Here is a 19,675-nt window from a genome sequence, read left to right as displayed (position 1 = left end):
CTCCCTGTCAAGAAATTGATGATTTTTTTCCGTGCTGGAGTTTGGAAGTGCTCGTTGACTATCACTCAACAGTCAATGTGTACCACCTGTTTAGAATTTGCACATAATGCAGGAGGCAGCAGGAGGTTGCTTTACTGATAACGAGTGCTTCCAAACTCTGACACTTCATCTGCAAGGAATTTCTTGACAGGAAGTAGCTCATAAAATGTCTACGGTGGATTTTTATTAAATAAACACTTTACAGATAGTACGGCGATAATTCAAGTGAGACACACACACTAGGGATGCTGCGATCACGATTTGTCACTTCCGATCCGATACAGATATGGCAGCATCGATACGGATCCGATACAGAACATATTCAGGTCTCTATGCTGTGTATTGCTGCTGCCTGCTGGCTAGCTGACTGACTGCGACTAGCAAGCACTGTTGTTTATGATCACGTGGCCTCGGCATGCTGCTGCATGCTGGGTCTGCTGGACACAATCGCTGGAGCGTACTGCTGACATGGAGTGCTTGGATCTGATGTTCGGATCGCGGAATACCTATCTCGCCCGCACGCACGCATGCATGCACGCAGCTTTAAAATGGTCTGCTTGGCTTGTTTCATCATAGACAGACCAGTTTCTTCTAATGACATTACATTTGAATAATAATACCCTAGAACCTGGTCAAGTTGAACCTGAAGCTATTGGGTGGGTATAGGGACACGTTGGGACCCATCATCAGCATGGGGTCAGAGCAACGACAGCGGAGAGATTGTCATCAGTTTTTAGTTGAGTGAAGCGCTCTCTGAGTCCATGATGCGGAAATGTGGTGTGAATTGGAGTTTACCGTCTCGTCTCTTTTTTTTAGAGAGTATTGTTCTGAAATGCACCGAGCACCTGACCAAAGCCATCACGGCAGCCGCAGTGGTGCGATAAATAGCTGCTGGATGACCTCTGACCTCCGGCCATCTCTTCCCTCTGCAGGTTCCCTAGCCAATGGACAGCTGAACGGCTCGGGGTCGAAGGGCAGCCACAAGGAAGTTGGCTCCTTACGCTCCCAGAGCCTGGACGGCAGAGGTGAATACCACTCTGAGGAGGGTCCCACAAAGAAGAGGTGAGACACGTGTGTGTGTGTGTGTGTGTGTGTGTGTGTGTGTGTGGTTCCTAACTATGAATCATTTAGCTGGGGGCCCCCTCAAGGACCCCACGTTGAGAACAAGTGGTTTAAAGTGTTACTGTGAATTTACATCTGAGAAGGAGTGTAGTGCACGCACGCACACACACGCAATGACATTCAGATCAGGGGAACAGATGACAAAACAGCGGTCTTATTGTTTTTGATTTTGATGGACTGGTGGTCTGTCTGCACTCCTCACGATGTGATTGTTGACGTTGTTGTGGGTGAATGTTTTGGTGGTGGAGTTGTACTTTGTTGTAACCGTTGTTATGGGTTTTTATACTCCCTGTACTGGTGGAACAATACAGATTTGAAAAGAAATGAAAGCCACACGTCCTCTTTCTCATCCATCCTCATATTGTCATACCCACGTTCTTCTTTTTTTATTTTAGTTTTTTCATGTCATATGAAAGCAGGGAATCATAGCTTCAAATTGACATATTTGCGCATGGAGTCATGGACACATCCACACTGATTCCAAGTGTTTAAAAGTGTATTCCATTCTAATTTTACACAGACCGTGGAAGATAAATGGCTGATGTGCTTTGGTTTAAAGACCCACTTTGCTCTCTCCGTGGAGTGAAGTAAAGAGAGAATCAAAGAGAGGCAGGGACGTGCACACATAGACATCAAAGGGGGCTTCAGCCCCTGCCCTTTTACCCGTCTGTAAAACAGCTTGTAGATCTGCTATTTTCGCTACCTTTGTCCAAAAGTGCCCTCTTAGGGGATTTCAGCCCCTGCCCCTCTAACACTCTCTGCACACCCCTGAAGAGAGGGATGGTACTACTGATAACAGCTACCACTACATTTATTACTACTGATAACAGCTACTACACTACATTTATTAGCCTACTACTGATAACAGCTACTACACTACATGTATTACTACTGTTGACAGCTACAGTACTACACTACATGTATTACTACTGATAACAGCTACAGTACTACACTACATGTATTACTACTGATAACAGCTACAGTACTACACTACATGTATTACTACTGATAACAGCTACAGTACTACACTACATGTATTACTACTGATAACAGCTACAGTACTACACTACATGTATTACTACTGTTAACAGCTACAGTACTACACTACATGTATTACTACTGATAACAGCTACAGTACTACACTACATGTATTACTACTGATAACAGCTACCACTACATGTATTACTACTGTTAACAGCTACAGTACTACACTACATGTATTACTACTGATAACAGCTACAGTACTACACTACATGTATTACTACTGATAACAGCTACAGTACTACACTACATGTATTACTACTGATAACAGCTACAGTACTACACTACATGTATTACTATAACAGCTACAGTACTACACTACATGTATTACTATAACAGCTACAGTACTACACTACATGTATTACTACTGATAAAAGCTACCACTACATGTATTACTACTGATAACAGCTACCACTACATGTATTACTACTGATAACAGCTACCACTACATGTATTACTACTGATAACAGCTACCACTACATGTATTACTACTGATAACAGCTACAGTACTACACTACATGTATTACTATAACAGCTACAGTACTACACTACATGTATTACTACTGATAACAGCTACCACTACATGTATTACTACTGATAACAGCTACAGTACTACACTACATGTATTACTACTGATAACAGCTACAGTACTACACTACATGTATTACTACTGATAACAGCTACAGTACTACACTACATGTATTACTACTGATAACAGCTACAGTACTACACTACATGTATTACTACTGATAACAGCTACAGTACTACACTACATGTATTACTACTGATAACAGCTACAGTACTACACTACATGTATTACTATAACAGCTACAGTACTACACTACATGTATTACTACTGATAAAAGCTACCACTACATGTATTACTACTGATAACAGCTACCACTACATGTATTACTACTGATAACAGCTACCACTACATGTATTACTACTGATAACAGCTACTACACTACATGTATTACTACTGATAACAGCTACTACTACATGTATTACTACTGATAACAGCTACCACTACATGTATTACTACTGATAACAGCTACAGTACTACACTACATGTATTACTATAACAGCTACAGTACTACACTACATGTATTACTACTGATAACAGCTACCACTACATGTATTACTACTGATAACAGCTACCACTACATGTATTACTACTGATAACAGCTACAGTACTACACTACATGTATTACTACTGATAACAGCTACAGTACTACACTACATGTATTACTACTGTTAACAGCTACAGTACTACACTACATGTATTACTACTGATAACAGCTACAGTACTACACTACATGTATTACTACTGATAACAGCTACAGTACTACACTACATGTATTACTACTGATAACAGCTACAGTACTACACTACATGTATTACTACTGATAACAGCTACAGTACTACACTACATGTATTACTACTGATAACAGCTACAGTACTACACTACATGTATTACTACTGATAACAGCTACAGTACTACACTACATGTATTACTACTGATAACAGCTACAGTACTACACTACATGTATTACTACTGATAACAGCTACAGTACTACACTACATGTATTACTACTGTTAACAGCTACAGTACTACACTACATGTATTACTACTGATAACAGCTACAGTACTACACTACATGTATTACTACTGATAACAGCTACAGTACTACACTACATGTATTACTACTGATAACAGCTACTACACTACATGTATTACTACTGATAACAGCTACAGTACTACACTACATGTATTACTACTGTTAACAGCTACAGTACTACACTACATGTATTACTACTGATAACAGCTACAGTACTACACTACATGTATTACTACTGTTAACAGCTACAGTACTACACTACATGTATTACTACTGATAACAGCTACAGTACTACACTACATGTATTACTACTGATAACAGCTACCACTACATGTATTACTACTGTTAACAGCTACAGTACTACACTACATGTATTACTACTGATAAAAGCTACAGTACTACACTACATGTATTACTACTGATAACAGCTACAGTACTACACTACATGTATTACTACTGATAACAGCTACTACACTACATGTATTACTACTGATAACAGCTACAGTACTACACTACATGTATTACTACTGATAACAGCTACCACTACATGTATTACTACTGATAACAGCTACAGTACTACACTACATGTATTACTACTGATAACAGCTACAGTACTACACTACATGTATTACTACTGATAACAGCTACAGTACTACACTACATGTATTACTACTGATAACAGCTACAGTACTACACTACATGTATTACTACTGATAACAGCTACAGTACTACACTACATGTATTACTACTGATAAAAGCTACTACACTACATTTAAGTGCTCTGATAACCGCTACTGCATTAAGTACTCCTCAGTATTCTGATAACTGATACTAGTACACATACAGTAGGCTACTGTGCTAGTACACACTGACAATGGGTACTTGGGTAGGCGTACTCCTCGTACTGTAATAGTTACATGAATACGTTCCACATCTTGTCATTCCATTCGATTCCACAGTATACAGTATTATACTTAGTTCAACGGTGTCCCTCGGGGGTCTATGTTTAGTACCTTCCTTTTTTTTATCCCTCCACGCCAAAAGTCTTTGACAAAAATATCAGGTCGCAACACGCATTGTGAACTTATAATGTTGTCACTGAATTTGATGCTGATGAATTGAATACAATAGACCACAATGGAGACAGGCCCCCTGAGGCTTGTTGTTATGCTTTAAGCTGACAAACTAAAATGTGTTGATAAAGTATTCAATACAAAAATAGCCCCCGGTATAGGACCACTAGGATTCATGTGGTTATTTTAAATTATCTCTCTCTCGCTCTCGCTCTCGCTCTCGCTCTCTCTCGCTCTCGCATCAGAAGTATTTTTGGAGAAGAGCTCTATAATGTACAATGACAGCATCAACACCCCCTCATCTTTACACCTAAATGTAATTTCACTCAGTCATAATTAGCTAATTGAAATGAATATAAAAAAAATAAAAGAAAGTTGATGCGCTCGACAATAAAGCCCTTCATTTGTTTCCAGTGTAATTTTATGACGGGATTAATACATTGGATGAATTATGGAGAAGGATTTGTGATTGCCGAGAGAGCTTCTAATTTTCAGCCCGGAATTGCCTAAAACGTTTCCGCACTCATCCTGCAAAATGCACTCGGGAGTCTCAGAAGAAGACAGAATAAGAACACCATTGTTAGGGAAAGAATGACGACGTTAATGCATTTAGAATATTCCATTATTTTTAAATTGCAAGCTGGAAAGTCTGACCGTCGTCATGAGCGTCCTGCTGTGTGTAGAGTTTATAGCAGATGGACGTGGTTGTAGTTAGTTTGTGTGCGTGTGCAGTGCATGCATACATGGACTCTGTCTTGTCTTTGCATAATGCATGTGCTGTCTGCGGCATTGCGTGTGTGTGTGTGTGTGTGTGTGTGGGTGTTAAGTGTTATAGTCGGCCTAAGTTTTCCCACGCGTCGCTGTTGGTTTTTGTTTTTACTCATTTGTGCCAGGCACAATCTGCCCAGGTGGCAGGTGTTTTCTGTGTTTGTGTGTGTGTGTGTGTGTGTGTGTGTGTGTGGTTTTTGTTCAGCTAGACTCTGAGAGACACACACATGCACACGCACACACGTGCACACATCAAAGAATCAGTGTAAAGCTGGAGGGTGGTGTTTTGGGGGTCTCGGACAGCAGCAGATGTCTGCCTGTATAGAAGCACCCATACAGGCTCCATTCACTGTTTTCTGTGTGTTTCCTTGGTTTAATTTTTTCTTATTAAAGAACACCTGCCTTAGTCTCCTTCCTAGCTGTCATTTGATCCTCCAGTATTATACAGTCTGAAGCTGCTCATTACAGACCAGCAATTTAGTTTGGAAACCAGTTCTCCTGAACAACGTGTGTGTGTGTGTGTGTGTGTGTGTGTGTGTGTGTGTGTGTGTGTGCGCGCGCGCTGTAAGTGGACGCAGAAATAGGCTAATGACTGTTCTCAGTTTAATATGAGGAGACGTATTTAGGGAACACAGAGAGAGAGAGAGAGTAGAAAGAGAGAGAACAGAGAGAAAGAGAGAGAACACAGAGAGAGAGAGAGAGTAGAAAGAGAGAGAACACAGGAGATGGAGAGAGAGAGAGTAGAAAGATAGAGAGAGAGAAGGAAATAAACCTTGGATGGAGAGGACAGGACGGAGAGACGAGCATATGGATATAAAAGAGGGGAAGATGAGACGGGAGACGTGAGGACAGGTGTGAGTGAGTTTTGGCAGGAAGAGTCCTTCTTTAGAAGTCTGTGAGATTAGCACTGTTTGTCTTCCCATGCCTCGCAGAGAGCACGTAGACTGGCATTGCGCACGCACACGCATACACACACACACACACACACACACACGCACACGCACACACATGTACACATGCCAAGTCATTTTATTCCACTCTACTGGCACTAGCTACCTTCTAACACTCCAAATGGGACACTCTAGCCCCCTCTCACAAACTCATACATGCAGGCGCACACACAGGCACAGATGGACGCACGCACACACACACACACACACAGAGAGAGAGCGCGCCACTTTGACCTCAGTGTTTGTCACCTAATCTTTTCTTATTTTCTTCCTAAGTCTGCTCTGCCGGAAATATCGCGAAAAGAAGTTATGGACATTTTTGTATACCACACAGAGTCTATGGTGTGGTATACAAAAATGGCATAGACATTGGCATAGACAACCAATATGAGGTGACATTTCATCATACTTAAAGTAGCTGTCAAACTAGGGGGTTTTCATGATTCTGAATCCATTACAAGCATTAGTTTTGCACGAAAAACACTCCTTGGCCCAAAATCGGCCATATGTGCTGAACTCATCACATTTGTGATGACGGCTATCGCCTTTTTTAGGCCAAGGAGTGTTTTTCGTGCAAAACTAATGCTCGGAATGGATTCAGAATCATTAAAGCCCCCTAGGCTTACATGTCACATCATTCACTTGATGTATGTAACTAAAAGTATGATGTCATTTTGCCGTATATTGGTTGTCTATGGTGTGGTTATTGTGGTATACAAAAAATGTCCATAACCTCTCAGACCTCTCATTCTGTGGACCTTAATGACCACAGTGAATATGGAAAACACATGTCATGATATCACAGGTAAATCCTTAACCGTTGAGCTATTGGGCCTGTGGCTCATAAAGTGAGACATTATGCATCCTATAATTCAACTAAAACATTAAGTGTGTTTTGAAATGGATGTTCTACCTTGATGATGATGATGATGATGATGCATTGTTGTGTTCGACATTAGAATCTAATCTATTTCCCTCCCAGCGTAACATTGGATTGCAGCCTGTTGATAGGTTCTCTATTAGCATTCTGGAGTAAGTTTCAGCCAACTAGACAGCTGTGCAGTGATGGCAAACATCATGATGTCTTCACATACAATCCTCTGATCATTAAAATCACCATATAGAATGTACAAGTGCTCCACTTGAATGTGGGCTTACACAGTGGGAATAAGACTCCAGTTTGGCGCGAGGTACAACATGTTTCATCCGTCACGATTAAGTAGTTTCTCCCCTGGCTTAAAATAAAGAGGATGTGATACACTGGGGGGGGGAAGGGTCAGTAGAGCGTAGAAGTGAGAGTTGAGGAAACAGGCTGGTAGTAGTGATTAGTGATTAGCCTTATCTGATTAGAGAGTTTACAAGGGTTTTCCATTGTGAGGCCCAGGGGAGGTTGGCTCCGACATCACTTGAACTTAAGTTTGAAAAAAAGGAAAACGTTGTGCTCTCTCTCTCTCTCTCCCCGACACGCACGCCACACACGCACACACACACACACACACACACACACACACACACACAGAAACCTATAGAAGCCATGATGGATGAGTTGTGTTTCGATCTTTATGCAGACTTGTTCCATGCAGTATGCATTATCTCGCTCTTGTCTCCCCCCCCCCACCACCCCTATCTCTCTCATGTCTCTCCCACTCCTTTTTTAAGTTTAAATTCTTGATCTATCTCCTCTGTCACTATTTTATACTCTTTCTTTTTCTCTCTCTCTCTCTCTCTCTCTCTCTCTCTCTGTGTCTCTCTCTCTGTATTGAACCTCATACGGTTCTCTTTGAATGTATTCTCTCTGTTGTCTCAGCCAAGACACACAGTCGCGCACACACACACACACACACACACACACACACACACACACACACACACGCACACACGCACACACACTCAGCTGCTGCTGCTTGTTTTGTTTTGACTTGGTGAACGCCAAATGTGTGAACGCACAGCACGCGTGCATGTGTGCACACATGCACGCACAGACTAGCGCCAGCGCAACCGATGATGCTTGTCAGCGAGGCATAATCACCATGGCCATATATGATTACGCACACGCACGCGCACACACAGACGGTTAATAGTGAGCTATTATGTGCGTATTGATTTGCTGTAAACAGGGTTGTGAAGTGGACTACAGTATATGGAACAGCGTGTCAAGACCAAGCTCTACTGTTAGCCTTAATGATGCACGCACGCACGCATGCATGCACGCACGTATATGCACAATGCCACCATTTATCTACTGTTAACACTTAACAGTAATTATGGAATACAAAACGTGTCGAACATCCTTCACTTCCTTCTACTTGTGAATTAAACAAATTGTTTTTGTGAGCAAAATGTATACATTTCTTTCTTTTCTCTTTTTTTAGTGAGCAATGCATACAGAATCCAGGGGTCCTTGAGGGAGTTCCAGAGGGTACCCACCTAAATGATAGTTTGGAACCAAATGGACCCTTATGGGTCTGTAACTCAGTGTACAAATGGAACCAAATGGACCCATTTGTACACTCTCAGAGTAACATTGATTTTACAATATAAATCGGGGGTCCCAGAGATATAAATGCCATTACATGGGGATCCGTAGAATATTGCACGTCAAACTGGAAAAAAACGGGTTGAGAAATCTTCTAATTTGGGGGTCCCTGGCATATGTTTTTCAATGTGGGGGTCCTTGGCATGAATATTTAGGGTGGTGGTCCTCTGCCACCACCCTCATATCACCCTGACCTTTGACCTGACGATGAGATGTGACTGATGGGACTAGGCCTGTCACAATTATTACATCATCGAAATTAATAATTTGACGTCGGCACTTTGTGTAGATTTGTAGTCTTTGTGTACTTTGTGTAGAAGAGCTAATTCCGATATTTTTTTTCTGATTTATTTATTTGTCATATCTGCCCTGTGCAATTTAAATCCGTGATTAATTACGAAGCCTCAAAACCAAACCGAAATTAAATTTGTATCCACGTGTTCCAATGTTCAATGCCAAAAACACAATTACATTGTTAATCGCAAATTGTTTGTGTGACAATTTATCGTCAACCTAATTTTGTAATCGTGACTGCCCTGGGCTGGACCCCCATGAGCTGTAAGACAAATCATCAATCATTTTCAACACACACACACACACACACACACACACACACACACACACACACACACACAGGTAGGCTACTGTGGCCCTCGAGGCACCTCCGTTGCATTGGGTTTGTGTATTTGTCTCAGTCTGGGGTACAATAGTTTGCAGCTGTCTGATGTCTGCATTTTGAAAATGACTGATCGAATTCTATTCTATTCATGTTGGTTTTTATTTTGGTCCTGTAAAGCGACTTTGAGTACCTAGAAAACATGGATGACAGAAATTGGGGACATACGCGACCAGGGCCGAGGGCCTGGATACTTGTTCTGCTTTGCGGGATCACATGCTCATACATACACATTATTAGTGTGGAGCTGCCATTTAGTGCAATGCGTAATTAATTACAGGAGCTGCTCTTTTTGGCGAGCGACGCCGCGGTTCTACGTACGGAGTATGAATGTGGGTTTAAGAGTTGTATGTCTCCTAGCGGGGTGTTGGAAAGCACTCCGTTGCACAGCGGTGAGCTCTGGCGCAGCTCAGACTATTCATCTGAACCTGGGGAAATAAAGAGAGAGAGAGAGAGATTAGTCAGTATTCTGTTCTCTCTGTGTGACTCTCCCCAGGTGTGCCAAGATGCACGGTGGTTGTTGTAGATGTAGACACACATTTTATGCATTTCATGTTACTCAGTCATGCAACTATCTTTCAAAAATAAAAGTACGCTGACACTTGTTTGTTTTGTCTACCATAGAAGCTTATATGCTAACCTTGGGTCTGTCTGCCTGACCCTAGCTTAATTACACTGATTGCTAAGCGCTAACAGCCCCTGCCTGCATGTGCACTCTTGATGTTTATTGACCCAGCCTGGCTGTGGTCAGCCAGCCCTGGGGGTGATTTAAGATGGACGTCGGGGGGGCAAAGGTCACAGGGTCAGAGTTCATGGTGGGCGTGGGGAGCATTAAATGGCTCTGAACGCTGGACCTTGACTGCTAACAGAGCATAACATTTAAGTGGAGTGTTTTCATCTCTTTTTCTTTCTGGTTCGGGCAGAGAGGGGAGAGAGAGACATGGCGAGGATCAATCACTAGTCAAGGTCAGCGGGCGAATAATGTTTACGTTATTTATTTCAGATGAGCAGCGGACCCTTAGTTGTGTTTGTCTTGTCCCTCTATTGGCTTTGTGCCCTGCGTGCTCATGACCATGTGTTGCTTATGATCTCTGGCACCGCAGAAGATGATATGTGTTTTTTATCGTGGTCGGTACTTAAAGCTCACAGAGCTCCATTTAAATGTGGCACCGTCTTGGCATATTACCATTTTTTAAGGTGACAAAGCGTACAATAGGCGACTTCCAACTGACCTAATATTGCATTCATATATTCCGAGAGACAGAGGGAGAGATTCAGAGAGACGCAGCGTCGCTTGATCTATTGTCAAGATGTCTTTCTCTCTCTGTGTGCCTATCAGACCATCGCCCCACTAGTGGTTTGATTCCAAAAGGCAGTGGAGAATCCAAGGGTATATTTAAATGCACACACGCACGCACACACACAGACGCGCACAAGGCCTGGCATTTCTCTTATCTTGATTGAATATCGGTAGTAGTGTAAAGCATATAGCTCTTACAGCAGCATTGGGACACACGTACACAGTTCCTGTACTGTTTTGCTCTCATTTTAAGCAGTCCATTCAGATGCTTACAAAGTGCTAACCACCACTGTCATGACTGAGTTCTCTCCTCAAATGTTCATTTACCTCGTCGTGTACAACTGTAACCAAATGGAACATGGTTACATACTGTAATGTACAGTCTGCGTTACAAATAGACCCATTATCAGTGAGGGGGCTTACTGTGTACTACCCTAGAACAGGGGTTCTCAACCCGTGGGTCGCGACCCCTCGGGGGGTTGCCAAATTATTTTGAGGGGTCCCCAAATGATATATATAAAAAAATGAAGAGTTTACATAGTACACATAGTGCATGCATACATTTTCCTTGGTGATTATATCTGGTTTCAGCATTAATTTATGATATATTTTCTCTATTATTAAGTAGTTTGAATTGGTGGTGGGGCGGGGATCGCGAGACATGGCCGAAGCGATCGACCATGAACTTGGCTTTTTGACTCGCAATGTTTTGCGCACAATTACGTGTTCCTGGCCCTTGCATGCGTGTGCATGTCTAGGTGCGAGATGGCCTACATGTGGTCATGCCTGTGTGCCGTGCACAGGGTCAGGGGGTCGCTTTAGTGCACAGACTGTCCAGACAGGGCAAGCTGTAAACATAGTGGGGTAAAGTGAAAACACCACTGTTGTTTAGTTTACTCTGTCTGCCACACCCACTGCCATTATTCTCTGTAAGTGTGGAGAATGGAGCATTTCTCTTACTCATTACTTACTCACAGGCCTACAGCTTGTCTTACTCTTTGTGTTCATGTTGTAATGAATACTACTGATGTATGTCACCCCCTAGCACTCCTATTTCCTTGTATGCTTTCTTGTGACTTGCTAGATGCTACGGTAGTTAATATTATGCAGAAATATGTTGGTTACTTGTTCTTATTTCTTGAGCACAAAGGCTAGGAATGTTTTTTAGACGGATGCTACGTTTGATGCATACCTGGCGGCGGCCTAGTTTCTTTGAAGTACTAAATTAATTAATTTGGACTCTACTTACATGACCTTTTTACCGTGTTGTTTGTTGACTAAAGGTTCATGCCTTGAACTTTGAAGTCACCCTGGATAAAAGTGTCGGCTGAATGACTAAATTGGCGTGGTGTCATTTAGCTTTTAGCAGGCCCAGTTCCCTGACCTGCAGACACAGTTGGCTGTTCCAACAAAGAGAGCCAGGCAGTGAGCAGTCAGCTGGGGAGTTAGCATCTGTCATAATGCTACGTCTAGGCTGAGCTTCAGTGTATTTACACACACACACACACACACGCGCACGCACGCACGCACGCACGCACGCACGCACGCACGCGCGCGCAATCGTGCACAGATTGTTTAATTTGAATGTGATGAATGCATTCAGTATGTTTAAAGTTCTGGGATACAGTAATCAAAATGAAGACAGACAGACCATCATAGATGTTTAGTACAGTACAGTACAGTTACAGTAATCAGAATGAAGACAGACGGACCATCATAGATGTTTAGTACAGTACAGTACAGTTACAGTAATCAGAATGAAGACAGACAGACCATCATAGATGTTTAGTACAGTACAGTACAGTTACAGTAATCAGAATGAAGACAGACAGACCATCATAGATGTTTAGTACAGTACAGTACAGTTACAGTAATCAGAATGAAGACAGACGGACCATCATAGATGTTTAGGAAACACAACGGCACAAAGGAACGCTGCCTCGCACAAACGACCTGGACCTGTGAGCCGGCTCACACGTGCACACGTACGTGCACACGTACGTACACGTGCACACGTACGTACACGCAAAGCCAGCTGAAGTTAGGTAGTCTTTTATCAGAACCACGTTGGCCATCTGGAGCCGGTTAACGCAGCCCTCGAGGTACAGACCCCTTCATCAGTGCGTCATTACTCACACCATAAGGTTTACAATGGGGAGGGAATGCAATATCCGTCCTCAGCTTGTCATATTTATACAGAACTGATGCAAGATCGCAGTCCAGTTTTGAACTCTTACCAAAGCATACAACTTCACCGCTGCACTGGTTTGCGTGTGGTTGCGAGCCGTTGTTACGCACCGAAAAATTGCGAAAATAGCCAATCTACAAGCTCACAGCATGCTGCATTGCGACCCGTTTTGACCTTGTAGATCGGCTATTTTTGGCAGGCAACACTGGTGAGCATGTAGTGCAAGTATAAATCAGGCTTTAGGCAGATAAATCCAGTACTTCCAATCATGTGACGCTGCATTGAACTATATTCCCCGTCTGTGTTTTTCAAAGCATCATGTTTTCTATCGCCATGAGATGTTTTGTTTGTTTTTTCTGTATTTACATTTCCGAGTTGCCCTCAAGTGGAATTGAAGATAGTTGAATATCTTTTGACTCTTAAGTTGCCGTACGAGACGAGAGAACAGTGAGAAGTCGTTCTCTGTCCCGGATCACAAAGAGAATACGCCTCTCTACTCTGTGGGATTGTTGCCTTTTTTTAATTTGTGCCTTTCTCTGCGGCGTGGCTGACCCCGGTCGTCCATGTCCATATTCTTTTATTACCGCCTTTGTCTCTCTCTGTATCCGTCTCTCCCTCACCCCACTTCCCACACTGTATCCCTCGGCCTCTCTGTGCTCGTGGTTGTCTGTGCCGAGGTGTTGAAGTGTCTATGGTGTTGGAATGTCTTTGAAGCAGCTGAGGGTGATTGACGCCAGGGCTGCAGATAAGCTTCTGTCCCCACAAGCTGTGTCGGGACAAGAGGAGCGAGGAAAGGGACCCAGACCGGAGAGGAGAAGCTTTGAAAAGGCTATGCCTTTCATTTGCACGCCTTGGCATTTCCCCAAGCCTTCCTATACTAGAGTTTCACTGTCGAATGAACCCACTAACACACCCTGGTAGCACCGAATATCTGGTGGCAGTATAGACGATGTAGTCCGACTATAGTTTAATTCATGCAATGCAGAAACATGGCCACTGTCGGTTGTTGAACACGACTGTGCCGCATTAGAGCGACTGGAGGGGCTCAATGGTGCTTTGAAGTTCCACATTAAACCGGCGTTAGCTCATATTCCATTAGCCCTGACTGATTCCATATCAGATGACTTCACCCACACACACACACACACACACACACTGACCACCGCACATGATAGCCAGAGGTCTGATGTAAATTATATGAAGCCATGGAGAGATTTCTCTTTGTCGGGGATACAGTGTATGGTCGGTCTGACATCGGGTCTCCCCACAGCCATGAATCATTTAAGATGTTCACACATAATTTGTACAGCTCTTTCACCTCGGTGTGCTGGACCACATCTGACTGCGAGTAGAGGTTTTACAAGCTTTTATGACGTCCTACCCCCAGATTGGAACACAGGTCTCCCGTGTGTGACCCAATCTAAGAGGGAGTCCCTGCATGTTCAGATGGATATTACTACTTAGGTCTAAATGTGTCAAAGGAATAGAGGGAAACAAACTGCAACCATGGCAGATCATATATTAGTTATATTCTATATTAACCCATTTAGACCTGAGGACGATTCTACAAATGCCTATTAAATCAGGACAGTTTTCTTAAAAAGACCTAGGTTTCTATGTCAGCGTTTCTCAAACTATTTCATGTCCAGGATTATATGTAATTGGCCGCCGACCACCATCTGAAAATATGTTGTTCCAGGGACCCCTCTGAAGCAAAGATTTGAGTTAAAAACGTTCATTCTGAAACAATATATATTCCAAGATTTGCACCACATTCACGATTTTTCCAAAAATAGCATGAATAGCAATGAATCAGAATCAGAGATATTTATTTAACACTTATTTTAACCAAAGATAATCACCCTAACCATGACATACTATGAAACCTCAATCTGAAACTCTTTGAACCTCCAACACCACCACCACCAAACCAAACAAGACTCTTGTCGTGTCCGGTGGTGATGGAGGTTGTTGGAGGTTAAACGCCACATTCTGCCTGTTTATATAATACAAGACAGTAGCCTGTGCTGTCCTTGGGCAGAACTTTCTGGATCTAGAAGGTCTTAACATGTCAACATGACTTAAGAGGTCTCCTGGTTCATGAATATAGGTTTTGATTTTGCAATTTCTCTCCCGATTTTCCACACTGCTTTGGCGATTTGTTTCCATTCCGACACGATTTGGCATTGTGTGCTTTTTGCTTCCACACACTGGACTTGATGCATCAATATTTAATGGGTGTAAAACATTGACAGATGCGGTCTTGCTGTGCCAACAGCTTATCAAATAAATCAAACTTGCATGGAAGATAATGTTTTTCAGCAATCACTCCTGTCTAATTTGCAGCAAAAAAAATTGCATCGCCTGCACCTGAGTCTTTCCTGCACGAATGGCCACGATTTACAGTGTGATAAATCGGGGCCCATTTGTGTCTGCTGTACACACAGACAGCTTCTCTACACTGCTACTGTACGTGTCCTGCTGATGTCATCATTTGATTGAAAGGAAATTTAAAAGAGAATGCTTTTTTTTCCTTTTCTTTTTTTTTTTGGTCTTCTAGAGATCTATGAAGTCAATTCATCTATGTATATACACACACACGCACACAACTCTGTGTTTTCTTTGCACACAGTGGTGTTTTTGGGACATACGTACTCTAGCTTTTCATGCCAGGCAGAGAGCCTGCATCCCACTTTAATATTTGAAGAATTGTATTTAGACCTGCCCCACATTACCATGCAGTGGAAAAGCAACTCAAGTCTTGTTTCTCTCATCTTCCTTCCAGTTGTGTCCCATCCCTTTCCCTCCGCCCACATCTGTATTCCTCTGTCTGTCTGTGTCTGTCTGTCTGCCTACAGTAACCTGTCTAAATGTCGTGTGTGATGTTAGACAGCAGGTTGGAAACAATGGATGAAAGACAGATTGAATTATTAATTATGTAAACATAATATTCTTCTTTTCTCTCACTCTCATCCTCGGTCACGATTGATTGATTCATTAATTCATGAATTAATTTGTTTTGCAGTCATTCATTCATTTGTGCAATCATGCATGCATTCACTTTAGCCACACAATGTTTTACTAAGCGAGTCTGAAGTTATCTTGGTGTAGTAGTCAGCCAGGTGGCCGTTTGGAGAGTCTGTTAAGAAGTTGGGCTCATCCCTCAGACTAAGCAGCAACACAGACCAAGCAGACATGGGTTGTTGTTGCTTCATCTGTTCCCAATAAAGATATTAAAGTAGTCCAATGTTGACAATGATCCTTATTGTCACTGGACTGGAGAAGGAATGGGGAGGATAAGAGGGACATGATTACTTAACCCATTTTGACCTGAGATCAGATTCTAAAAATGTCTTCTACATCCTGACAGTTTTCTGAAAAAGCTATGTTTCAATGTCAGTCGTTCTTCGATTTTTCAAAAATAGCAGACCTACAAGCTCGTAGCGCGCCACTCGCTATGAGCACATTCTGTGCTCAGCTTTAGTGGATTTCACTCCCTCAAGAAACCAGATCTTTTTTAGATTGGTTGCGTCTTGTATTTTTAATTGACTTCCGTAAAGATTTTCTCTGCTGTTAGATGACGGTAGTACAACACAAAACAAAAGGGAGTGCCATTGCTAGCAAGTTGACTCATTCATCCAACCCATATCTGGGTCAGAGTAGACACACCTACGGACCGACATGCTGAAACAACGGTCGGACATGCGGTCGGACATGTGCTCCTCCCGTGCTTGCAGTTAGGGTTAGGTTAGGTTAGGGACGGTGTGAGGTATAGGTTGTCGGTCTAATGACAGTCACGTACAAGAGAGGCTGGTGCCACTGCTAGCAAGTTGGCTAATTCATCCAACACATCTGCTGATGACCTGTTGTGTATATCTTGGTGTCTGGCTGTCATTGTGTATAGGGTTCCTGTGTTGGTTAATAGGTAACAGATAGCTCGGGGGGGGGGGCAGCCCAATAAAAACCAGCAGATCAGGATGGCAGTCTAGACAGGATGTTTAAAAGTGCATCATGGGTTTCCCACTTGACTTAACTGGCTCATATAGGCTAGCCCAACGTCTTGTTCAGAGGTGTGTGTGTGCGTGTGCGTGCGTGGTAATTTTCTCTCAACCTGTCCTCCCGTCTGGCTCCCGTCTCTTGAAGCGGTTCAGTGGGAAGTGGGAACCTGTTCATCTGAAACCAGCACTGTGTTGGAACTAAAGCATGCAGAGTTTCACTTTGGAAACAGATTTTCATTTAGAGCTCAGCTGCTTCTCCTTTCGGAGTCGTTCACAGCAGGCGGTAGTCTGTCATTCACTACAGGCTTGTATTTAAGTTGCAGCAGAGCGTGTCCAGGGTGAACAGGAACAGTTTGGGCGACAAATATGCATGTTTCTTAGTATTAAAGTGTGTGTGTTTGCGTGTGTGTGTGTGCGTGCGTGTCAGGGAGATCCCAAGTGCTTAGCTAATTGGCAAGAAAAGCCCCATTCCAGTGTTGTTCTCTGTGTTGATAATTAGTCGTTGGCATTTAGTCAGTGAAGGAGTTTTGTTCCCTGATGATCCACAACAGCCTGCTGCTGCTGTTGTTCATCGTAATGCCGTACACTATTTATTTCTGTAGTGTCTTTCTTCTGAAGAGTACAATGTAAATCAGGATTCATGCATGTGTTCGTGTTTCAGCAACACAGCAGCACGTCGCTCCCACACGCACACACTGGCATTACTATATTTGGGAGAACAGCCGTTTTAAGACGGCAATGTTATAAAAGGCCATTTTACCTTCTTTTCTAACTCTAATCCTAAAGTCTGACTTCTACTTACTGTAATTGTGTGCTGGTGTTATGCACCGGATTATTATTTTTTTGAACGAAATGTAAATATGGCGTAATTCTACATTTTAGCCTTAACTCTCTCCACGATGTCCATCTCTCACAGTTTGTTTTCTCTCTGTGTCCATTAATTACACTCATCATCTCTGTCCGTGCAACATATACACAATTACCTCTGCATGTTGTCTCCTATTGAGCGTACAGCCGTGTCACTGCAGGGAATTGACACGTTTTGACACGGAGGTCTTCTCCTGATTTAAGTGTAATCCGAGAGCTCCCCACCTTTCATCCGCCACGCCAAATGCATTGTGGGTGTTCTCCGGGCACGATTCTATCTGCCCTCACTTCAATCTGCTCCGTGGCAAATTGGCAAATAATGTCAGGATATCATATTGCTGCGATTGCTATCCCTCCCAGTTTATATAGCAGAGCTGAGAACGTATACGCACACATGCACACATGCACGCACGCACACACGCACACATGCACGCACGCACACACACACGCACACACACACACACACACACACACACACACACACACACACACACACACACACACACACACACAGCACTAATCGATTGAAGCCTCTTACTGCCTCCGACAGTTCAGAGTTTCCAAGGATGTGTGTGTGGGTGTACATGTATGTGTGTGGAGTAATTGTCCATCATTCTTTCTCAGACATGCTGTTCTTTTAAAATCGCTTTTTCTCTGTGAGGGACAAAGAGAAACAAACAGGTCTTGAGAGTCACAGGTCTTTAGAAAATGTGTGAAAAATAAAGTGGTGCAGTGAGAGTGAAAATGTAAGAATAAATGTAGAAATAAAAGGCACACAAAGAAGGAATTGGATTGTGAAGTCAACTGTTCTAATAATTATATTAAGTAGAGTATTTCTAAATACCTAAAGTCACTTTACAGAATACAGAGACAAAAAAAAATGATATGAAAATGGTTGAAAACCATTGTTCTAAACTAGTCCCCCCTCTCTCTACACCAAATGATTTAGGTGAAAATAGGATAATCTATATAAACTGTGCTTATGAAAGGGACACTGTCAGATTCACCCACGGAACATAACATTAACAAGTGCATCACATTCTCTCTCCTCCTCTTCCAGACCGCGGCTCCAGGCGCAGCGGAAGTTTGCCCAGTCCCAGCCCAACTCGCCCAGCACCACGCCGGTCAAGGTGGTCAACGAGGCGGACGGCGTGGGCGGAGGCGGCAGCCTGCCCGCCGTGCGCGCCTGTCAGTCGCTCTCCTCCCTGCAGACCACCGCCTGCTCCTTGACCTCCTCCCCCCTCGCCGCAGCCGCGGCCGTCGCCTCCTCCTCTCTGTCCCCCCCGCCCATCCAGGACCTGTCTAGACGCAAGCCCAAGACTGAAGACTTCCTCACCTTCCTCTGCCTCAGAGGTAACACACACACACGCATACGTCACACACACACACTGAACCCTCTGGATTTAATCTAAGGACATTTAAAAACAATAGAAACCATGGGGGGGGATCATCATGTTGGTACAGTAGGTGTTTGTTGTTTGGGGCCTTGAATGTA

At 43.0% G+C, this 19,675-nt stretch overlaps 1 protein-coding gene across 1 annotated transcript in view; it reads left to right on the top strand.

The window, feature by feature from the left end:
• The window catches only part of jarid2b (jumonji and AT-rich interaction domain containing 2b), a 156,113-nt gene that overhangs the window by 85,755 nt on the left and 50,683 nt on the right, over window positions 1-19,675 (top strand). The window contains exons 3-4 of the mRNA XM_080786756.1: window positions 972-1,101; window positions 19,241-19,533. Of these exons, the coding sequence (XP_080642882.1) occupies window positions 972-1,101; window positions 19,241-19,533 (423 nt within the window). The remainder of the gene's footprint in view (window positions 1-971; window positions 1,102-19,240; window positions 19,534-19,675) is intronic.

The sequence above is a fragment of the Protomyctophum bolini genome (genome assembly GCF_963924005.1).
Source record: "Protomyctophum bolini genome assembly, chromosome: 17".
NCBI classification, from domain to species: Eukaryota; Metazoa; Chordata; class Actinopteri; order Myctophiformes; family Myctophidae; genus Protomyctophum; species Protomyctophum bolini.
The sequence above is the reverse complement of the archived record's forward strand: the minus strand, read 5'-3'. Positions and strand labels throughout refer to the sequence as shown.